This window comes from Pimephales promelas, chromosome 20 (assembly GCF_988280905.1).
Source record: "Pimephales promelas chromosome 20, fPimPro1.hap1.1, whole genome shotgun sequence".
Classification (NCBI taxonomy): Eukaryota; Metazoa; Chordata; class Actinopteri; order Cypriniformes; family Leuciscidae; genus Pimephales; species Pimephales promelas.
This window is the reverse complement of record NC_142788.1, coordinates 13,070,933-13,095,918: the sequence shown is the minus strand read 5'-3', so window position 1 is coordinate 13,095,918 and position 24,986 is coordinate 13,070,933. Positions and strand designations below refer to the sequence as shown.

The 24,986-nt window shown below is 38.5% G+C and overlaps 1 protein-coding gene across 2 annotated transcripts; it reads left to right on the top strand.

Annotated features, from left to right (window-relative positions):
* The first annotated feature begins 12,197 nt into the window (after window positions 1–12,197).
* On the top strand, window positions 12,198–22,543 carry edn3b (endothelin 3b). 2 transcript variants are annotated; one of them, XM_039652994.2, is made up of 4 exons: window positions 12,198–12,381; window positions 13,579–13,765; window positions 18,977–19,117; window positions 22,202–22,543. In XM_039652994.2, exons 1-4 carry the CDS (start codon window positions 12,318–12,320, stop codon window positions 22,248–22,250), a joined length of 441 nt encoding a protein of 146 aa, XP_039508928.2. In that variant the 5' UTR covers window positions 12,198–12,317; the 3' UTR covers window positions 22,251–22,543. The 2 variants fall into 2 exon arrangements, with proteins under 2 accessions (XP_039508928.2, XP_088980554.1); XM_089124428.1 differs by having other exon boundaries at window positions 12,198–12,385; window positions 13,559–13,765.
* Window positions 22,544–24,986: the final 2,443 nt, after the last annotated feature.

Below are 24,986 nucleotides of genomic sequence, written 5' to 3'. Positions count from 1 at the left end.
AGAGCAGCGATGAACTGAACACGCACCGATTTCATCATCAGATGCACTATCGAGCCTCTTTATGTACGTCCATACACTACCGCATTCGTGTAATTCAGTGAACCAATTAAGAAATATACATTAATGTAAGAGCACATTTTTGTCATTTTTTGTTACATCTGTATATAATTGTTTATTGCGAGAGAGCAAAATACACTGGAATAGAATTGAATACAATACTCTTTTGTCCCAATTCTTCAACACACTGTAAAATGTTTTTAAAAAGGCAACCTAAAAATGTTTCCCCTAACTTCTCATTGGTTCTTGTTGAAGCTCAAAGGTGCATAACACATGAGAATGAAGAATGACTTTGTAATGATAGGCCCGAGTGCCGACTATTACAACTGGCCCCACAGTTACAAACACGCACACACACACACTGTGCTTGTGTCTAGAAGGGAACCCTATAAAAGCAAATTTGTGTTCCTAACCTCATTTAGACCAGAGAAAATTAGTATCTTGGCAGTTTCTTATATTAAATTGAATAGTTCTCTGTGCATGCAAGGGATAAGGGGTGGGGTGGGCGGTGGGGGGGGGGGGTTCATGTGTGACATAGGCATGCGCACTTGGTAGATTGTCTCATTCTAGTGAATCCTCAGAAGGACTGGACTAAAGCCCAATTCATACTTCTGCGTCAACCTCTCGCCGTAGCTACATCGTATAGGCTGTGTGTAGCGTGCGAACCCTTCGGCGTACTCTGATGTGCACCTCTCCAAAAACGTAACAATGCATCAATTCTACGCTGACACAAGCGCTGTGATTGGCCTGTCAGATCCGCTCCCTTGGGTTCCCTATCAGTCGGTCACTATGTGACGTACTGTATGCCGTGAATGACCAAAATGAATCTCGTTAGTTAGGGCAATCTACATCGACTGAAACTAAACAAGCCAATACACATGTGTGCAGTCATTTACATCAGCTCCGCAGCCTCGCAGCACGGGTATTTAACGCAGCTGGTGATGGTTGCACTCAAACTTTTTGCTTTGGAGCCAAACACTTCATATGCTGAATACACAAAGTGAATCTGCAAGCCTCTTCTGAATTTCTCCACTTTGGGTGAGTTGCGTGCGTGACAGCACCGCAGGGCGAGCGGTCTTCTCTTCTCTCTCTCTTTTTTGTTTTCTGTTTTTTTATTTTTAAACTGAGCAAAACAAAAAAGCTGTTTTCACAGCTGGTGAGGTGTGTTGTGAGAATGCTCAACAGCGAGAGAGAACAGCGCACAAAGAAGTGCACATTCCTGTCTTTGTTCGCGGTCACCATTCACCAGCATGCTTCAGCACAGAGAGCAGTCCCTAAAAGAGCTTACGCAGATAGTTCGCGTCTTTTTCAAGATGACGTTCTATCTGTGTGTTTTAGGATGTGGTCGTTACCTGGGGTCATGGGATGGTCAAATTCGCTGCCTCGTGTGTCTGGGCCTCGAACACACTGAGGCAGCATTCATACATGAGTCATGTACCCATTGTGGGACGATGACTATCTTGGAGCTGTGGTCGAGGGGCGGAGTCCCCGTGCCTCTGCCTCAATCCAATCCTCCTCAGAGGGTTGCTTCGAGCAGTGACACAGAAGACCTGAGGATTACGGTGAGTGGACTTCCGGAAACCAGCCTCCTAGGAACCCTCACCCCTCTCATGCTCCACAGCCAGTTGAGCCACCAAATGAACGTGGTGCTCCCTGTGACGATCAGATGTTGATCGCTGAATCGGAGGGTGGGCCAGACTTCTCCGCGGACGACGACTCTGAGTCGCTGCCTCCTTCAGGTGTGGACTCAGAGATGATGGCCATGCTTTCCCAGGCCACCAACAGGACCAGGCTAGAGGGGAACCCTCCACAGTGTCCCTATCCCTCGAGTCTGGACGATTGGTATCTCGGAGTGGTGCGCAGCTTGTTCTCAGCAACCCACCCCTGTGCCTTTCTTCCCGGAGGTGCATGAGGAGCTCACAGGGACATGGACGGCACCTTTTACTGTCAGAAACCGTCTCAGTGGCTTCTACTCCTTCACCACCCTTGATGGCAGGGCAGTAAAGGGATGCACGTGTGTCCCATCAGTGGAGCGGGCCTCTGCAATGCAGCTGTGCCCTAACTCCACTTGGCGCGGAGAACTGTGTCTTCCTTCCCAGGCCTGTAGGTACTCGTCGGACCTATTCGACGAGGCTTACAAGGCCTGTGGGGAAGCTGCCTCTGCCATGCCCGCCATTGGCGTTTCTGAAGGTCCATCAGGCCAAGGCACTGAGGGACTTGCACAAGGGTGGTCATGATCCACAAGTTCTCAAAGAACTTTGTGCAGCAACGGACCTCACGCTTCGTGCAACGAAAGTCACTGTGCGGTCAGTGGGTCATGCGATATCCACCTTGGTGGTCCAGGAATGCCATCTCTGGCTGTGTCTGGCCGACATGAGGGAGACCGACAAGCTCCGGTTCCTTAACTCCCCTGTGTCCCAAATTGGCCTCTTCGGCGACGTGGTTGAGAACTTTGCCCAGCAGTTCTCACCACTCTCATCTGCCTCTTCTATAACTAGTGGGCAGCAATGTACGGTCAGAGAATGCCACCGAGGCGCCTCCTGCACCTCCTGCCCTGTGGAACCAGGTAAGTGTTGCAAAGCACACTCAGACCCCACTACGGGCCGTCTCCCAGAGAGAGCCTCCCGAGCCGTGTCCCTGTGTTCCACCTCGCTGCCCAGGTATGCATACAGTCCCTTTGGTCCCCCTTGGACAGTCTCTGCGAGCCTGGTTAGCGCTTCCCATTCCGTTGTGCTGGCTCATTCGGACCATCAGGCTCGGTTATGTGATTCAGTTCCCCCTTGCGTCCCCCCAAGTTCGGGCCATCCTCTCCACTACAGTGAGAGCAGCCAATGTTCATGTCTTGCGTGCGGAGATCGGTGATAGAGCCGGTCCCTCCAGCCGATATGAGGTCAGGGCACTACAGTCCCTACTTTATTGTACCCAAGGAAGGTGATGGGTTACGACTGATCTTGGATCTGCGAGTTTTGAATCAGAGCCTCCACAAGCTACCGTTCAAAATGCTCATGCAGAGAAGCATTTTCGAATGTAACCGTCTCCGAGATTGGTCTGCAGCAATCGACCTGAAGGACACGTGCTTTCATTTCTTGATTCTCATTTGGCACAGGCTGTTTCTGCTCTTTGCGTTCAAGGGTCGAGCATATCAGTACAAAATCCTACCCGTCAGGCTGTTCCTGGCTCTCTACAGTACATCTCGCACTCAAAGAAATAAACAAAGAAACTCAAAGGACTTCACAGCTACCCGTCAAAATAAAAGTTTGTTATAACTTGACAGAAAAATATAACTTGTACAGTAGAATTAAGATACTTCTTAATGTAACAATACTAACAATATAATAAATTGACAAAACTTTATTTATAAGGAATAATCAGAATTTTTCTTACATTAAAACTCATTTGTTTGACAAAAGAAAGTTTGATTTCATATGATTAAAATATAAATTAATGTTATATGTCTTCATTTTATTACCAGAAAATAGAAAAATCATACGCTTGAAGACTGTGTTGAAGTTTATTGGATCTGCCCAGAGAGTCACTCAGGACCTGCCATAACCAACCGCTGTGGTTTGGTCGTGACATACAGTATGACGACTCAAACCACTCAAACTAGCACACAACATCAACGTATGTCGTGACCTCAGCCACTCTCGCTGTTCGCTGATTGGACCAGTAAAAAATTGACCGGAAAAAAACAAAAAATCCACCACAACTCCAGACGTAGTACTGAAGGGAAATGAAATTTGAGCGGAAGTACGTAGGAGGGCGGAGCCAAGCAAGGGGTGAGGATGAAATTTCACAGAAATTACTATAACATGATTTAATACAACTGAATTTTTTCCCTACACACACAATTTAATACTTCTTGCTGAAACGTGCTGTGTAACACGAGAATGAACCTCAATGGTTTTTGAGGGAGCTCAAACGTGCTGCGTAACATGAGATGATGAGAATGAACCTCATTGGTTCTTGCAGAAGCTCATAACGTGCTGCGTAACACGACAATGAACCTCATTGGTTCTCTTACGTCAAGAGAACATGCTTGAGCTTCCATTTACCACAACTTATGTCTGAGTTTATAAATGTTTATATGTAAATAGAAGCCTAAATTCATATAAAGTGACTGCTCAATTTTTATGGATTCTTTTTACGATATTTTCATTAACTTTCTGAAACGTCAAAGTGTCAGTTGGATAGCTGTCAATGGAGGGACAGAAATCTCTCAGATTTCATCAAAAAGATCTTCATTTGTGTTCCTAAGATGATAGGAAATCACAAAGGTGATTTGAAAGTGACTTGAAAAGACATGAGGGTGAGTAATTAATGATAGAATTTTAAATTATGACATGCCTAATAGAAATCCTTCACTTATGAATTAAGGCATCCAGATGCACCGCTGATGAAAAGCAATCATGAATTGTGAAGGCCTGCTGTGCTGTCTGTATTCTTTCTTTTATTTGATTCTTTTTAGCAAATATTTTAATGTTGTTATAAATAATATTACCTCATACAAATACATCTAATATATATATATATATACACACACAAAGAATTGCACTAATATCTGGAGTATTATTTCATAATCAGCCCTATTTAACAGTGAGTTACAATAGCCTGATAGGAAATGTGCTCTCTTGTGAGAGTGCATTTGTAATTATAGCGCAGGAAACGGGTGTGCGTACTGCTGAGAAAATTACAGCGGAGTGAACAAATGACAGACCTTATATAAACAAGTGTGTGTATGAAGTCATTATTCTAGAGAAAGTTTTAATATTTCCTTAACAAATGGAAAAAAAGCAAGAAGAATTCCTTATCATTACACTCTGCTGTAAGTTTCTCAGCAGAACGCACACACATTTCCTGTGCTGTAATTACAGATACTTTCTTCTATCAGGCTATTGTACCTCAAACAATCACTGAAGTGAAATGATAAAAAATAAACAATAAATGTCTACATAATAAATATGTTAGCTTGGTAAAGAACTGTTGCTATTAATATTTCAACCAGAGGATGGCAGCATTATTTTTTTCCTGATCATGTAATGGTTCATTCACAGGTCTCTGTGCTTTGTAAACAGTGGACTGTGTTGTGAATTAGCTACTACTCCCATTTGCATTGCACAGAATATGTGGGAAAACCATTGTCTGGGGACGAGGGCGATCTTTCAAGTAATTACCATCATTATGCATATTTTACTGGGAAACAACACCCTTGTTTTCATTCCTTAGTGGTTTTGGAGAGAATGTCAAGAAAAGTTCATTTGTCATGTTAGAGATAACATCAGATAGTAGGCTAAGGGAACTAGAAATCCCACAAACCTAGTGTCGCAACCCAAATATGAGCCACGTGTTGCACACAGCAGGAAAAAATAATGCTAAATGCAAATAATAAAATTCAACTAACCAAAAAATTTTGAATAGAATAAATATGCTTTGTGGCCTTTAAATAAAACTGGCCGGCCCAAAAAAATTAAAGACATAAAGACAAAGTTAAAATAGTCCGAGTGACTACAGTTACAATATGGGAAATCTCACGGCCCACAGAAAAGAATGAATAGTTGAAATAAAGTCGTTATTTTTGTTTGTTTTATTGCGCACAAAAAGTTTTTAGTCGCTTGATAAACTTAAGATTGAGCCACTGTAGTCACTCTGACTATTTTAAAGGAGAACTCCTGTCAATTTTAACATTGAGCTCATTTTTTTTGGACATTTGGAGTGCTGTCAGTACAGACAAAAACGACAAAAATTGATGTTGCCTACACCATGTTATCCTCTTTTTAAAATTCGCACCCTGTTGACTCCAAATGTACAAAAAAATTAGCTCAATGTTAAAATTGACCGGAGTTCTCCTTTAACAATGTCTTTTAGTTTTCTGAGTCGGACAGTTCTATCCCTTAAGAAGCCTATGGAGGAGTGATCCACCTCTCAGATTTAATCAAAAATATCTTAATTTGTGTCCCAAAGATGAACGAAAGTCTTACGGGGTTGGAACAACTTGAGCGTGAGCAATTACTGTCAGAATTTTCATTTTGCAGTGAACTATCCCTTTAAAATGGGTTCACTTTGTTTTAAAAAACGAGAGCATGAAACCATGAAAACAATTAAAAAAACAGCAGGTTAATAATTTCACATATTGTTGGGCCTTTGGAGTTGATGGTAATGTAAAGTGTTTTGTGGTTAAAGTGGTTTACTTTTGCACAATCTATTGAGTCGCCGCTTGATATCCATTGTATATCTGGAATGATAAGTTGGATTGAGGAGGGAGGTGTGTCTCAAACCAAGATAAAACACCTCTTCAGTTCATCTTACTCATTGTACATTGGAAGAAAAAGGGAGAATTTGCCAGAGCTGACATTTAAGGGGGGACAAATCATTGAGTTCATTGAGTTGTCATTGAGTTGTTTTATTAAAATTCTATGTTTCACTTTTCCCAGGAAAATTGCATTGTAATTGCTGTGTTAAAATGATAAATCAAATTTTCTCTTGAGAATAACATGCATGATAAGTGTGTAAAAAAAGATGTCCATCGATTTTAACATAAAAGAAGGCAATGTTTTTAAGTCAATTCATTATTGCAAGAAAACATCTTGCCTGACTTCTGCAAATTGTTGCCTTTACCTGCATGGTTTTAAACTTGTAATATTGTGTTATGCATGGGTCTCATATCTGTACAAAATGTGCATGTCGTGGAGAACAAAGTTCTTGTGATCTGCTGACAACATCATATTAATATTCATATTCATCCCATTACTCATGAGACAAAAACATGAAATAGGCTAGACCTCAAAATTTGGTAAACAACATGGAAAAACCCAACAAACTCATCATTAGCTCCTGTTTCCTTGGTTGCCATAGTCATTTAGTTGTTTCATTGTCTAATTGATTAAAAAGAGTCTCATCTGGCCGGCTGGCCCTCATTGCCACTGTCTATTTATACCCTCAGTTAGCTTCTGTTCTTTGTCTTGTGTCAATCTCTGAATGTTATCGCTGTTTGTTTCTATTAAATACTAATTCTGGATCAACAAGCCAGCAGGTGTGACATATGAGCAAGCGGATGGTTTCTTGTTTGCCTACACATTTCACGCGCACAAAATGTTCTTGTAATCAAATGAGAGTTTCAGTGCAGCTTCAAAGGGCTTTAAACGACACCAGACGATGAATAAGGGTCTTATCTAGTGAAATGATCGGTCATTTCAAAAAATAATTTAAAAAGTTTACGTTTTATAAGCCAAATGGTCGCCTTGCTCTGTTCTGTGATGAGCGTTCCTGACTCTCCTGTTCAAACTCGTTCATCAAAATGAATCTAAATGATAGACGTTCGTCTAAATGATATTTTACTGTCTCTCCAAACTCCAACTTCTGTGAACTATTTCAAATTGAGGAGGATGCTGATTTTCATTATAAAAATGCCTGCCAGCGCATTATAAAAACACACACTAAAATGAGCTTTATTTTGCCCAAGTAATATTTTTATATATATATCAACCATTTATTTGAAGTTTTTGTCTAGGTGGAATGTTAGTTTGCAGATGGGGTTCTTTTACTAGCCTGTTTTTATGGTTAGGTCATGAAAGTGATCAAACTAGAGATTTTCTGTTCAGTTTCACAGCTGGGTCTGGGCAAAGCTTCAAATGTGTGTTGTTGATGTTATCGCTGTTTGTTTCTATTGAATACTAATTCTGGATCAACAAGCCAGCAGGTGTGACAAATGAGCAAGCGGATGGTTTCTTGTTTTCCTACATATTTCATGGGCACAAAATGTTCTTGTAATGTTCTTTGACGGACGGCCAGGTCATTTTTTTCCCTACAAATGATCACTTTAGAGGCTTCATAATATAGACACTATGTTCCTCTTAAAGGAGTAGTTCACTTTTTAAAAAACTTTTGCTGGTAATTTACTCACCCCCATGTCATCCAAGATGTCCATGTCTTTCTTTCTTCATTCAAAAAGAAATTAAGGTTTTTGATGAAAACATTCCAGGATTTTCTCCATATACTGGACTTCATTGGGAACCAAACGGTTCAAGGTCCAAATTAGAGTTTCAGTGCAGCTTCAAAGGGCTTTAAATGACACCAGACGATGAATAAGGGTCTTATAGTGAAACAATCGATAATTTAAAAAATAAATAAAAAAAGTTAAAGTTTTATAAGCACAAACGCTCGCCTTTCTCTGTTCTGTGAATAGCGTTTGTGACTCTCCTGTTCAAACTCGTTCATCAAAACGAACAAATCTTTTTTTGAGTCATGACTCGAAGGGTCCTAGATAAGACCCTTATTCATCGTCTGGTGTCGTTTAAAGCCCTCTGAAGCTGCACTGAATCTCTCATTTGGACCTTAAACCATTTGGTTCCCAATGAAGTCCATTATATGGAGAAAATCCTGGAATGATTTCATCAAAAACCTTAATTTCTTTTCGACTGAAGAAAGAAAGACGTGGACATCTTGGATGACATGGGGGTGAGTAAATTCAAAATGTGAGAGACCACAAACATGACGATTAGATTCCTATGGTGTGCGGAGAAGATCCAATCGAAAATGATGTTGGCATAAGCGGAGTCGCATTTGCATAATTCAACTAATCCGGGTGAACGTGATTTCACGAAGTACAATATGTTCCTTGTTTATCCTGGAACCACATTCCAATCAACCAATCAGATTTGAGGGACAAGTTTACAGTTTATGTCAAGTTTAGATCCATGGTTAGGTGCTTCTACATCAGTGTTTTTTTTTACCATTTATTGATTTCATGGATAACTTATGGGTGGGTTTATGGGAAGGAATAGGTTTAGGACACAATTTTCGGACATAAATATTGTTCCAGGAGCATGTGTTACTTGGCAAAATCCTGGTGACCTATCTGACCATCATCAAGTTTATAGGAGTACTCTCTAACACTTGTGGTGTACCCCAAGGATCCGTTTTGGGACCACTACTATTCACACTGTATATGCTACGCCTGGGATCTGTTATGAGTAAATTTGGAGTGCTGTATCACTGTTATGTCAGAATCATTGTGCAAGATCTGCAGCAGATACGTTTAATGTATTCTATTTAAAGGCCCAAGTATCTTCTCACTATGTGTACTAACAGTGAAGCAAGCGATCTTGTAACTGAGCTATGTAGTGCATCAGAGCAATCGAGTTTAAATTCCATTTAAGGTATTACGATCAGACACAGGAGTATTGAAACATCAGATCAGTGCCCTGTGTGTTCAAGAGTGTTTGTTGAACTGTATTAATGGATGTTTTAATATGAAAGTTCAGAAAATGCAATGACAGTTACGCCTTAAAATATTTTTGTAATGGATTATAAACCAAAAGCAAATTTAGTTTGTCCACAAGACACTATCTGTGAGCCATCTGGGAATGAAGGCGTCCAACATAATGAACTCATCAGGTCTCAGTAATGTCTGCCAGTTCCTCGAATCTCTCCATGCCTGAGTGCTCTATCTAATGCTTTTGATGCAATTTGAATTCAACATTGAAGTATTTTATTTTTAATGAATTGAATCAGAACTTGGTGAGTGTCCCCCAAATGCCCACTTGATTTAGTCTCAAAATGCAACGCATTCTCACCCCAAGGCGTCACCTTTGACCATGCTTCAATATTTGACGTTTTAGGCGCCCTTTAGCGTCACTTACATGACGCGATCCTACGGCGTCATCTAACTGACGCTAAAGGAAAGCGTCTGTTAGAGGACGCGGTTAGGTTTAGGTATGGGGTGGGGGTAGGGTACACGCGATCCTAGGGCGTCATCTAACTGACGCTAAAGGGCGCCTAAAGCGTCAGATATTGAAGCATGTCCAAATGCTTCCCAAGGCGTCAGTTAGGTGACGCCTTGGGAGTGAGAATGGGCTGCAAAATGGTGAGACCACTCAACCTGAATTCTCACAGATTCTTATGGCTGTAAAACACATGGATTCCAGCGATTTGCAAACAAAGGGCATCTGGTTTTTCAAATAGACACCAACAACTCCAACACCAACACCAGAAAAGGACCATAAAGCTTTTCAATACAATAAGCCACTCTGTGGGAACTTGGTGAGAAATGGTCCTTTACACACACATTCACTTTATATTGGGGGAACGCTCCTGACTTCAGAGATAGATCTGTAGATAACATCTGTTGTGGATAAATCTCACAATTTTCATAAAACTGATTATGTAATATAATAATATACATCAAATATCTTCCTCGTGTCTTTTTCTTATGGAATAAGGATTCACATTACACAAGTCTGTTCTCAAATGATAAGATCTGTCGATTTTTTTTTTTTTTTTTTGATGAAAATGTACAGTATGTTCATGAGAGATTAAAATGTTAGTTTTTCCACCAAACTAAATGATATTTTACTGTCTCTCCAAACTTCAACTTCTGTAAACCATTTCAAATTGAGGAGGCTGCTGATTTTCATTATAAAAATGCCTGCCAGCGCATTATTAAAACACACACTAAAATGAGCTTTATTTTGCCCAAGTAATATTTTTTATAAATATCAACCCTCATATGAAGTTTTTGTCCACGTGGAATGTTAGTTTGCAGAAGGGGGTTCTTTTACTAGCCTGTTAGGTCATGAAAGTGATTAAACTAGAGATTTTCTGTTCAGTTTCACAGCTGGGTCTGGGCAAAGCTTCAAATGTGTGTTGTTTTACTTGGCTGTACAATCAAACTGTGTTTGCTTTGTGCATATATGTTTGAATACTGATGTTACATATATTTTCGTTTCATGTACTTAGTGGCTTTTGAGGTAGAGCTTTTAAAGTATTGCCTGCATTGATACCCTCAGGAGTTGGGTTCCCAAAATGTTTTTCATCATAATAACTGAAAGTGCTTATGAAAACCTTGCTTGTTATCGTATAAGCACCTTTGGAAATGATATCCACAAGGGATAATAATATTTATTTGATTTATTTGAATTAATGCGCAGTCAGCCTAGGGTCAATTCAAAGTATTTCTGAATTTAAATTACTGTGCAATGATTGCAAAATTACAGCAACTGATATGAAAGTTCTTATTTCCCTCTGTCCACAAAAATGAGAGATTCATGCGAGTGAATTGTTTCTTTTCTTTTTTCCTCTAAATAATTGGTGAGGAATTCCTTTTTCTCCACTGCAGCTAACCAGGGTGTTGGATGGGAAAACTTCCTGATGTTTGTGGGTTTGAGTCAGGGCCAGTGCCCAATGCCAGTGCACATATCCCATGCCCAAACACGGCTTCTGCCAAGACCCTTATGAAATTCAGATAAGTAAATATGTCATATTACATTAAACTATTAATTTATCAGTTAGGAATAGAACAAAATACAAAAAAAAAAAAAGAAGAAAAATAACTCCGTTGTATAACATACTGAATGAATTATATTCAGAAAACTTGTCATTTTGTTGTTGTATTCCCTTTCAGTTTAATCCTTGATTACTCCCTAGTTAGTTGTCATGGTTACTGAATAGCTTCACAGTTCCCTTTGTTTGCCCTTAAAGCCAGCATATTCAAGAGAAAACGTAATTCTGAGTTTCTGTTTACTAAAACATCGCAATGTTTGTAAAAAATGCCTCATAGTGCCACATTATAACTAATACGATTAAGTGAATGTCACTTCACAGTATTCAGAATGCACCTGTTTTGTATATGAGGTGTTATAAAGTTAGGGTTATAAATGCTATACTACAGCTCTTATAGTTTTAACTTGAGGCACACCAGAAACCACATGTTTGGTTTTTAAAAGAGGCCAAATTGAATGTCTTTCAGCTCAGAAGGTAAAATAATAAATAATGGCCTTGGTTAGGACTAGGGCTACATCAACATGAGCAAATTCCTCAACGGTGGGAAAGATTAGCTGCTAAAATTCCTGAAGTGGCTAGCATATGTGCAAATAACGTGTACCATATAGGCTATCTATACTCAAATAAGGAAATGTAAAGGGATCTATACGAAGTGCGCTACTTTTAATATCATGCTGTCATGTTTCATAGCATCAGTCGCTCCTCTGAAATTATAGGCAACACGTTTGTGTGCGTGTGTGTTTGAGCGCGCGTGCGCTCACCGGTGGGTGGTGTCAGCGCGCGCTATAAATCCAGTAGGTAGGCAAGATTTAAAAAAAAAAAAAAAAAAAAATCGCATTTTGCTTAACACCAGAGATTTTTCAGAGATGATGAGGATGATGCTCAGAATTGCTCTCTGCACTGAAATGGACTTGTTTTCATTTACAAACTCGGATAACCGCGCCTGACAACTTTTTCCACAATTAACTAAGGACGCTGGAAAAATGGCTAAACTGTTTCCTGATGCTCTTTTGTTAATTTTGAGTTTGTTAAACATTTTCACCGTGGGTAAGTGCTATTCTGAACCGCTGAGTTTTACATGAATGGCCTAATGCCTAAATTTATAGCCTATTTTTGTAAAATTGTTTACGGGTTTTAGTTTTAACTTAACTTAATTGTCCTCGTCACTGGTTGTTATATGGTGAATCAGGGTGAATCTAAAAAAAAACTGTCAATATTCTACTACAATTGAGTTAAACCAAATTAAACCGAAGTGACCAAATTAAAGTTTATTTCTGGATGATTATGCCTTTTGCATTGTGATATTATTTTGATGTAAATTATTTTTACATGATGTTAAAATTATTATGAAAACGGTTCCTCAATAATGTACTGTAATGCTATAGCAATAGGTCTACTAATATGGAAAACATGTTTACATTTTACAACAAGGTTACTTATTTATTAACATTAGTTTAAGTAGGCTATATTAAAGAAAAAATGAAACATGCTTCTAAAGCATTTAATAATTGTAGTTAATGTTAATTTCAACATTTACTAATACATTATTAAAATTAAAAGTTGTACTGTTAATGGACATGTACAAATTAACTAACGTATTACTGTAACGAATGTATTGCTCATTGTTGTATTAACCAATGTTAATTTTTGCACCATGGTAGTGTTTGTTGTTATGTTTTATACTTACCGGTATTTAAATTACAATTTTAGGTTACGCTTTATTTTAGGGTGACGTAGTTACATTGTACTAACTCAAATAAGTAAGTAATATTAATTAACTACATGTTAGTTACGGTTATGGTTTGGTTTAGGGTTAGTTACTTATAATTATGCATCATAATTTACTGTTATTGACAAGTAGCCTAAATGTATAGCGTGTAATTATGTCACCTTAAATTAAAGTGTTACAATTTTAGTGTTTATACAGTTTTATACAGTACATTATAATCTAATGGGAAACGCTTATTGAGAATAATGGGAATTATAAAAAAAAAGTCACAAAATGAATCATAGTCCCAAATGATGCTAAATGTGTTATATTAATGTGTTTTATATATCAACCCAGTGTGTGTGTGTGTGTGTGTGTGTGTGTGTGTGTGTGTGTGTGTGTGTGTGTGTGTGTGTGTGTGTGTGTGTGCCATTCTTGCTCTGTAATAATTATTATTACAGAGCAAGAATGGCACACACATTATTAATAATGATGCAATATTGTTCAAATTAACAGTTTATCATTGTCCCGCACAGGAGACCTGCACTCATTTCAAGACTTGTCTGATGATCCGAACAATATTTTACATCAGCAGACAGAAGCAGAGCTCATTTCAGCTTCACACACACACACAAGATCCAAGCGCTGCACCTGCTACTCCTTTAAGGACAGGGAATGTGTTTATTACTGTCACTTGGGCATCATCTGGATCAACACCCCACAGTGAGTACATTTACATTATCATCAATGAAAGCACTGACATAAATAATACAGAAGATCTTTTGCCATTGATGACTGAAATGTTTACATAAGTGTCACAAAAGTGTATTTCACCAAATCTTATACAGTATATTAATCAATATTTTGCTCAATTATTTACTTTAGCTCATTAGTCTCTTTCAAACAAACCAATGAATGTTGTACACTATAACATGTGTTAGCTACATATTAGGTTACAATATACACACACACATTTTTTTTATTATTTTTTTTTATTCTGAACATTCTGCAGACACATACATTCACTCATCTGAAGGTAGTATTATTGGGTGGCTAATTCGTAACAATTCGTACGACGTCACTCGTACGAATTCGTATGATTTTTGCTAAATCGTACATATTTTAGGAATTGGCCAATTCGTATGAATTCGTACGAATGACCTACCCCTGACCCCGCCCCTAAACCTACCCATCACGTGGATTTGGACAAATCGTACAAATTCATACGAGTGAGGTCGAATGAATTAGTACGAATTAGCCACTTTTTAATCACTCGTATGAATTCGTACGAATTGGTCGTGAGATAGCGTAGGTAAACTCTCAGAAAAAAGGTACGAAAGCTGTCACTGGGGCTGTATACTTTTCAAAAGGTACACTTTTGTCCATTTTAGGTACTAATTTATACGTTTTATGTGCTAATATATACATTTTATGTGCTAATATGTACATTTCAGGTGCTAATATGTACATTTTAAGTGTTGATATGTACATTTTAGGTGTTAATATGTACATTTGATGTGCTAATATATACATTTTATGTGCTAATATGTAAATTTTTGGTGCTAATATGTACATTTCATGTACTAATATGTACTTTTTAAGTGTTTATATGTACATTTTAGGTGCTAATAGGTGCTGATATATACATTTCAGGTACTAATATGTACAGTTTAAGTGTTGATATGTTCATTTTAGGTGCTAATATGTACCATTAAGGTACCAATATACACCCTTAAGGTACAAAAGTGTACATTTTGAAAAGGTACAGCCCCAGTGACAGCTTTTGTACCTTTTTTTCTGAGAGTGTAGGTCTCAACAAAATTAACCCCTGGGATTAATACATTGTAATGCCAGAGATTAAGTCAAGGATTCTCAGTCATGCTGAAGAATCCATTTTGGAAGTCTTTTGTTCAGGCCTGTAGCTTGATGAATTCGTACGAATTTTACGAGGTGGCTAATTCGTAACATTTCGTACAACCTCACTTGTACGAATTAGTACGTTTTTGCTAAATCGTACATATTTTACGAATTGGCCAATTCGTATGAATTCGTACGAATGACCTACCCCTGACAAATCGTACAAATTCGTACGAGTGAGGTCGTATGAATTAGTACAAATTGGCCACTTTTTAATCACTCTTACGAATTCGTACGAATTGGTCGTGAGATAGCGTAGAGTGACCTTTATGTTCAGGAGCACAGGACTATTTAAAAGTAATAATTGGATATGGTTGTTCTTTCTTTATTCTTATTCATTATTGGACCAACACTGTAAAGAATAAAACCGTGATTTTGTGGTTGTGGTTGCCAGAACTTTACTGTCAAAAATACGGTAGCAACGTTATTGGCTTTACAGACTTAACGTAAAATTTACAGTAATAAACCATATTTCATTATGTTATATAATGTTAATTTACCAACCATTTTGTACTATTGTAATACACTGACAACCTATAATCATCACAGCAGTGATGAGTCACATGATCAATCAAGGCTCATCACAAGTAGCTCTTCCACAAGAAGATTTATACTTCAAGAAGCTGCACAGTGACATTCACACAAACATTAAACACCATCATGGTTACACACATGAAATAAAAATAAAAATTGCAATAAACATTAATTTAACAACATTAAATGTAACATAAAACCCTAATGTACATAACTGATTAGAAAAAAAACAAGAAAACAATGAGGAACAGTTATTTATTTCAACAAAAATACACAAAATGTGGTGTCACGCAGGGAATTATGGGAATCTCAATTTACGTTTTTTTCACTGTAAATTATTCAATGACTTTTTCAATTTCAAAAATTGTAAATTTAACGGTATTTTACAGTAAAATTACATTAAATGTACCATGAGATTTACTGTTTATTGAAACTTTCAGTTAACCAATTAACAGTTTTGCACTGTATCATTTTAACAGTCTTTTACCATTAAAATCATGATTATTTTTTACAGTAAGAACACTGAGTATTTCGTAATTCAGCTTGGATTATTAAGGGGTTTGAGGATAAAAACATGTACAGTACAACCCCTGAAATTATTTCGTTAAGCTGCTAAAATGTACTGTTAAAAGTACTATATTTTTTACTAATTACATTAACTCTATACTAAATATGTCTATATAATATAATATTATTTTATATTATTTACAATTCATCCATGACTGAAATTAATTTTATTATTTTCATAAATATTTAGTTGAACCTGTCTGACAAGATTGTGTCATTGCCTTAATAATGTTTACACTTCAAAATATAGACGCCTAAACTAAATTTCTAGTTTTCTGCAACACTTAGCGCATGCACATTTTGATGTGACTGTGTTTCCATGGTGACGGCTACTGTCCATGGTGCTGATGTACATGGTGCTCAAAAATTTAAGTTTGAATAACATTACTTTTAATGGCCAGCACAAACCATTATATTTAATTCAAAATAAACCCTGCTTCTCTGCCCGATTGGCTATAGTGGCCCGAATACCAAAATAGCTAAAAGGATTAAAAAAGGAATCATATGATACACAATACCTAATACTCTCTATTTAATCTCATAGACGACAAACACATGATTAAACCATATCATATGGTTACAGCTCGCAGTCAAGAGTGAGTTATCGCTACAGTTTTTAGCCAAATACAGGAGGGATCGCCACAGGACTTTTAGTAGTTTTTCCGACTAATGTTGAGCTATTCGAGACCCATCACTCACCATGAAAATTCACAGGCAGTCTTTCAGGAATCTGCTCGGACCCCTGGCTCCAGACTGAAACCAAATGGTCAACATGAGAACAAACACTTCTGATGTGAGATGAGAAGCATGCGTTCAGAAAGAGAGGACTAAAGAGAGTGGCTGGAGATCAGAGAGAAGCTCATATAAAGTGCATGGAAGCTTTCCCAGATGAAGCTGCTGAACGATTTTTGGCCGTTGTTCCAACTCATTGTCTTCATCACTAGAGGCAGTCTCTTAAGGTTTATCTCCAACAATGTGACTCCAGCTTTGTTTTGGGTGCAACAGGTTTCTTTCCTTTTAGTTTCTTTGAGTGCTTGTACAATATTAAAAACATACAAAGTATCGGAAGGTATTTTTCTACTATATGACTTTCTTGCTTCAGTGAACATTAAAGATGAAAATCGTTTTGTTATTATTGTTTTTTTTTTTTTCATACAATGGAAGTCAATCAAAACTTTTTGGTTACCAAAATACCTGTATTGTGCTCTTAAGAAAGAGAGTCATACAGGTTCGAAAGGGCATGAGGGTGAGTAAATGATGACAGGACTGCATTTTGATGACCTGTCCCTTTAAAATACTGTAAAATACCATGTAGATCACTGATTGGTCTGAGAGAATCATCACTACCAGCATCATTGGATTTGAGACACGAGACAACAAACCCACTAGATTTAAAGTTCCACTTTAGTCATTAACTGAAAAACTTTTAAAAAATCGGAGAGTAAAACTACTCTTCATGTCTTAAAATAGATTGAATGTAACTCTACACCCGACCCTTGCCTCATTTAGTATACACAATTCTATGAATATGCAAATGAGCCCTGCCTCCACTCACTCACACTAGATCAGAGATCCACTCGTTGACGATCAATATAGCAATATATCCCCTTTGAATGATATATTCTTGAAACTTGGTTAAAGCACTGTGAAATCCAAAATTAGCACATTTACGGACTTGACTTTATATGACTGGACACAGTGTGTGTGTGTGTGTGTGTGTGTGTGTGTGTGTGTGTGTGTGTGTGTTCGTGTGTTCATCTGTGTGTTATGCCAGGGTGGATGAACTCAGCACAGTTTGTGCCATGTGTGATGAGATTTATATTTTAATAATCTTTTTGGCATGATTGTTTATGTTCTGGCTCGACTTTTCTGCCTGTGTTCTCATAGCATTTATACACTATTAAAACTAAATTTCAACTCGATTTACCAGGCCGCCCGTTGTCTCCAAAGCAATACCGTACCTCTTCAGCATCAGTCCAACTGAGTGAGACTATTCTGATTATGTGTTGTCACTCATTTTTTTAATGACAAAGAAAAAAGTTTTTAATTTAGTGTAAAAAGCACAACAAAAAAAAAAGAACTGAAGGGAAATTAAAGCACATTTCATGTGTAACATACTGAACATAAAGGTCATGTACACACTGGACAGCATTTGGAACAACAACCATATTTAAATGCGCTAAAGAATCCCCTAATTTATGCCAGTATTATTATTGTTGTTGGCAATAGACATTCTGCTGACTATAAGAAACTTTGCAAGTACATAACTATTAGTCATTAAAGCATTAGACTCTGTTTTATATCGGCTAACACTTTTATTATGATGGTTCCCTAATAGACATTCTACTAACTATAAGTTACTTTACAATTACATGAACCTATATCACATAACCCTGACCTAACTGGCTATACAGTTTACTAATACTGTAATGAGAGTTAGTTTACATGTTGCAAAATTACTTATATAGAATGTCTAAAGTGGACCGTCGAAATAAAGAGGAACCCAGCGTTTGACATCTAGTGGCAGTAGACAAGAAAAGAGGATAGCGACAGTCTTTTTTTACAGTCTACAATTATTGATTATTCTTTTTTTTTCTTTCTTTAAAAAAGAAAGAAAAATATTTGATCAATAAGGCATGAAAATTAGTTTTTTTACATTTCAACTTTTTAATGTTATATAAAATTAAACTCATCATTTTTGTTTTTTTGTCAGTTTAATATAATTTAAGTTGAAATAACTTGTACAGCCTATTAGATTATACTTAAAATTTTAATTAAGGAAATTATTAATAGTGTGCGAAGAAACACTAACTTTTGTTAATGTGTAATTATTTGATGAAAACATTTGATCATAGGAAAGGATATAATATATAGTAAAAACAAGAGTTTGTGTCTGTTCTGTTTTGGTGTCTACAGACGCACAGTTCCCTATGGCATGTCAAGTTACCGCAGCCCTCAGCGACTGAGACGCTCCACTGGGACAGTAGCGGTGGCGCTTCATCGCTGCACATGTGCTGACCACAAGGATGCCCAGTGCTACAACTTCTGTCATGCAAGGTATACATAACTAATAATAACAGTACTACTGTCAACTATTCAAATAACTGTTTTATACTGTATTACATTTTAAAACGTAATTTATTTCTGTGATGCAAAGTGTCCTCGGGTTACGACTGTAACCCTTGTTCCCTGAGAAGGAAACGATAACTGCATCGAATGACACTTTGTGTAGCACCTCTGAAGCATGAATGAAACTAAGCCAATCTCCGATTGCGTATGCGTCCTTTAGATCTATCATGACAAACCAATCCTCGGATTGAATTTGACTCACGATCGTGGGAATAGTGAGCATCTTGAACCTGAATCTCAGAGAATGGTTCAGGTGCCTGAGATCTATTATCAGGCGCTACCCCCCCCCCCCCCCCATCCTTCTTGGGAACTATGAAGTTGCGGCTGTAAAACCTGGACTCCCTGTCTAGTGGAGGAATACGTTCTATAGCCTCCTTTTCCAGCAGGGAGTTTACTTCCTGTTCCAATACCGACCCTGCACTGGGTCGCCTACAGTCCAGACTACCCCGTTGAATCTGGGTGGGCGGAAACCGAACTGCAGCCTGTACCCATTTTGAATGGTGCGCAGGGCCCAAGGGTAAATATTCGTCAGATTTTTCCATGCATCTAAATATTTTACCAAGGGAACCAGGCTCTCGACCCTGGCTTTGGGTATTATTCGTTCTCGACCCCCTGAAGCGTATTTCCGGCAGGGCTGGACCGAAAATGATTCTCGGGGGGGGGGGGGGGTTCTAGACGAGACGCTCTCTTTTTGGGCCTGTCTGTAGGCGGAGGAGCTGGTGGATGACTCTGGCTGCCCACTGGGGGCAGACTTCTTAGACTTCGAGCGGCGAGGGAGATATTTTTTGAAGGTCGCCAATTGTTTCTTCGCCTCCTGAAACCTGTCAACAACGGTATTTACAGCGTCACCGAACAGGCCAGAAGGCGAAATTGGGACATCAAGGAGGAAAGCGCTGTCCTTCTCCTTGATGGCCAACAGATTTAACCATAAATGTCTCTCCAAGACCACCATCGCTGCAATGGAGCGGCCGATTGCACGAGCCGTCTCGTTGGTGACTCGGAGAGACAGGTCAGCGGCCTTCCTCAACTCCGCAATGTCTTCGGGAGTTGGGCCCTTTCCCTCATCGATATCTTTAAGAAGGTCAGCCTGGTACGCCTGGAGCAGCACCATGGTGTGAAGGCTCGCACCAGCCCGACCTGCAGCCATATAAGCCCTGCCCACTAATGAAGATGTATCCCTACAAGGTTTAGTGGGCAGCACCGGGGCTTTCAGGGATGACACCGATTCAGGGGATAAATAATTAGCGAATGGCTGTTCCATCCGTGGCATCATCCCATAACCGTTTTCTCGTGCCCCCAAGATGTTACTATAATTAAGGATTGGGTTGAACACGAGAGGAATCTGGTCTGTTCTACGACTAAGTCGGGAAAAAACGGTAAGCCCCAGTGATAAGGTTGCTCTTTGTGCTGCAGGAAGCGCTCGTCCAACTTGCTCTTAGTATGCGCTTCCTGCTTCTCATGTGGTCAACTGATTTTAAGACGGGCCACAGCACGAGAGACAACCTCCACCAGCTCCTCATATGTGGGGACATGGGGTGGCGAGTCACCCCCAAAATCCCCACCCTCGATGATGAGCGCATCTACCTCCTCAAAGGCAGACAGCTCAACCATCGGGTCCTTGCTTCCACGCGAGGCTCGAGAACATCCAAACTGCCCGAGGAATCCTGAGAAGGTGCCTCAGCAGCCTCAGGATCCTCAGACAGATCTATTTGCGAGCCCCATGAAGAGTTTCTCTTAGAGATTGGCTTAGTTTCAGAGGCGCTACGCTGAGGGGCATTCCCCCCAAAGTGTCATTCGGCACAGTTTGAGTTCCCTCCAAAGGGAACTACATTTTCAGCATCATTACTTCAGTCTTCAGTAGCTGCGTTTACATGGACCCTTTTAATCGAATTCACGGCTCAATCGGACTAAAAAACCTTCATGTAAACACCTTAATCGATCCGATTGAGCTCGATCCGACTAGAATTTCGATCGGGTTGAAAGGGGTGGTTTACTCCTTTTGTAATCCGAGTGAGAGAACATGTAAACACTAAAAGGACTGCGCATGTGCAATGACGTTGAAATAGCGTAATGACGTATGACGCACGGAATGAGCTGTTCTTCCTGTTGAATAATGTTCCGTTATTAAAAAATTCTCATTTCACTCCATGTCTGTGAAGTGAAGCAGGACAACGTCCCACCAGTGCTTGTTTTACATTCTCATCCACACACGACTTTTGGGCGCGGGCTTTTACTGCGTGATAATCAGCACGGCAAAACGGTTCATGCTCATCGTCTCCAAATCATGACCAGAGACGGATAAAAATTAAAAAGACGGATAAAAAAGTCTGTTGTTTAAAACAAATACAGAACCAATAGGGGAGAATAGTTACGCTTATGCGTGAACAGTGGCATATTCGTGCAGTGTGCGCATGTCAAAAAATCAATTCCGATTTGAATCTTGTGACATATAAACACGCACATCAACCCGATCACTTTGTTTATCATTCATGTAAACACATTGATCGGATTCATCAATCGTATTGATTTCAATCCGATTGTGTCCATGTAAACGTAGCTCGTGTCACATGATCCTTCAGAAATCATTCTAATATGATGATTTACTGCTCAAAAAACATGTTTTATTATTATTATTATTATCAATATTGTGCTGTTTAAACCTTTTGTGGGAAAACGTGATACTACCGATAATACGTGATAATACTTTTATTCAGCGAATGACACATTCAGTTGATTAAAAAAATGACAGTCACATGACATTCATAAAAAAAATCCTTCTAAACTTCTCATGTCAGACAATGGAAATGATCACTCACATTTACACATCAACAATGCTTTGTCTTTGTCTTTTTTAAATCTAATTCATAATCACTCAATTTAATAAGCTGCGTTAAAAAAAACAATAGATTGATAAATTCTCAGATTCTAAAGAAAATCATAGCTCATTCTGAATGTCTGATTCCATTATTATTCAGTGTGTGATACTGTATGGTTCTGTTTTGAATTATCAAGAACACAGAATGTGCCAGAGAGAAGATTGCGGGGACGTACACCTGGGTAAAAGCGCTGGCTTCTCCTCCCATCATGAGCCTCTGTGATAGGACTAATGATCAGCATCAAACCGGGCACCTAACTTGGTACAGGTTTTGGATTTTTACCAGATGTGGAGCAAAACATACCCTGCATTCCTCTACGTGTTATAGTTCCTGGAACACCCTTTCCTCATCTGGTCCACGGTAACAAGTGAATTCTTTAGACAACTCTGCAGATTTCGGAAGGATGTCTGCGTGGCACCCACATGTTTTCTCTATATGTCCACTTGTTTCTGTGTTTCACACTGACTTTACATGCAATACTCAGTGGACATCCTTTGGGAATTTAGGAGTCTTGGAAGTAGACCTGACACTCATCATTATCTCCACTTTGTGGGCATAATTTCACAGAAAGCACATCGAGGGATTACTGTGTGAAGATGGAGATGAAGTGGGTCTTGAATTTGTACATGTACTGAGGCTTCTTCACTCTCCCCGATAGTGGAAAATGAAACACTTAAGATTGTTATTGTGGATGAACTCAACTCGTCTTCTGAGAGAAAGATTAACTGCCACAATTTATAACCTCTAGATAATATCCTATACATTTTTACTCATTTTATCCCATCTCCACAACAACTTATACTAACAACTTATACTTATTCAACTATACTAAACTATGACCTGAGAGTTTAATTTATTTATGTTTAGGTACCAAAACGCTTTATTCACCAAATCATTTAACCCTCTGCTATTGTTCATCAAGGAGTCATACTTGTGTTGTGTTGTGATGTGACCGAACATCTGAAATAACATATTTTTGTTTAATATTTTTCCTTTTGTATTTTGAGAGGATGTTATGTTCCTAATTAATATTTATGCAATAATTTAATGAGACCCCCTGAAAGCTGTATTTCATGTTTAAATAGAGACAATCCACTTGAAGGCAGATTATTGTAATCTGGTGGGAGCAAAAACCCTAGATTATTATATAACTGTAAAGAGGTTTGTACATTCTATAGTTGTGAAAAACGTCATTTTATTAGGTTGTGGATTTGAATATATTCGAACATTCTCAAAGACCACTTTTTGTCAAGATTTTGATCATTTTTGTTTGAAATGTTGTCAGTTTTTCCATTCATTTTACTACAGTCTCTTACACTCTCAATTTTTTTGAGTGTCACCCCATACGTTTTTTCTGCATTGTGGCTGATTTATAAATTGTACCATACCCCCCCCCCCCATTTGGGGTCAACACAAGTGTAACTATTTATTTTCTTTTTTATTTTATTTTTTTGTGGTCACATAGCAACTGCGCAAGAGTCACTGAGTTTCCACCCTTTCGAATAGCGATTTTTCAAAATTCAAAACATTTTTTTTAACAACAGAGGGTTAAGAATACTTGCCTTCAACACCTGCAATAGCTTATTAGCAATAATAATTTGTATATAGTTTCACTACTTAATTTGCATTGGTAACATTTGTATTTGTTAAAGCTTTTAATTATTAAATTGTCATTTTAGACCGACATTAATGTCAAGCTTGATTTATTATGAATCACTAGGGTGTAACAATATATCGCAATACAAAAATGCAGCAATATGTATCGTGGATAGTCCCCCCAAAATAAAAATTCAAGTTTACAGAGTTTTAGTGTATTAATTTAAAATTGTATTTATTTGCAGTCAGTTTCTGGCTTGTTATATAAATATTAACTGGTAGTGTGACCTGCACGTTTCAATGTTTTTTTGTTTTTGTTCTGTGCCTACACTGTCAGAAAAAAAGGTACGAAAGCTGTCACTGGGGCGGTACCTATTCAAAAAGGTACACTTTTGTTAACACAGTCTCATCCCAAAAAGTCATATAACTGACGTTTTGGGACGTATTTTGACCATACGTCAATATCCGCCTTTTTAGGGCCCCCTTAAACGTCGGTAGATGGCGATCCCGGGCCGTCATACAACTGACGCTTTACCTTTAACGTCAGTTAGGTGACGGGTTAGGTTTAGGTATGGGGTAGAGTTAGGATCCCATAACCTCATCTACTGACGTTTAAGGGGGCCCTAAAAAGGCGAATATTGACGTATGGTCAAAAGACGTCCCAAAACGTCAGTTATATGACGTCTTGGGATGAGACCGGGTTGTTTTTGTACCTAAAGAGTACATATTGGTACCATAATTGTACAAATATGTACCATGAAGGTACCAATATGCACCCTTTAGGTACAAAAGTGTACCATGAAGGTACCAATATGCACCCTTTAGGTACATAAGTGTACCTTTTGAAAAGGTACCGCCCCAGTGACAGCTTTCGTACCTTTTTTTCTGAGAGTGTAGTTTACATAGTTTAGACAGTTGGGCTTCCTGATATAAAACTCTCTCAGTATGTCCAGCATGTCCCTCTGCTCGTCTTGAAACTGGGGTTTTGGTTTAGGTGGTGGAAATTGTGTGCTTTGCATTATTCATTCAGTTCTTCAACATCTTATCAGAGACCCACAGTGTGTCAGTTCTGGAGTGTTTTTCACATCAGCTGTACCCATAAGCGTTTTCACAACATGCTGTACCAAAACCCGAATGTTTCAACAACTGTAATTGTTAGAGAGGTTGGATGAAATACTTTTGCCTGAGAAATTGTAATTGAAGCAAAGAATGTGCTGGTGGTATTCTGCATTTCAACGACATTCCGATCATGAACAAAAACATCTGATTTTGTAAGATGTGGCATCTTGCATAACATTTAATCTTTGTCTTTGAATATTACATTC

Coding starts and splice junctions, on each gene's coding strand:
- edn3b (XM_089124428.1), top strand. CDS start 12,318: ATGGCTAAACTGTTTCCTGATGCTCTTTTGTTAATTTTGAGTTTGTTA. Junction 12,386..13,558: donor AACATTTTCACCGTGGGTAA/GTGCTATTCTGA, acceptor TCAAATTAACAG/TTTATCATTGTCCCGCACAG. Junction 13,766..18,976: donor ATCTGGATCAACACCCCACA/GTGAGTACATTT, acceptor TGGTGTCTACAG/ACGCACAGTTCCCTATGGCA.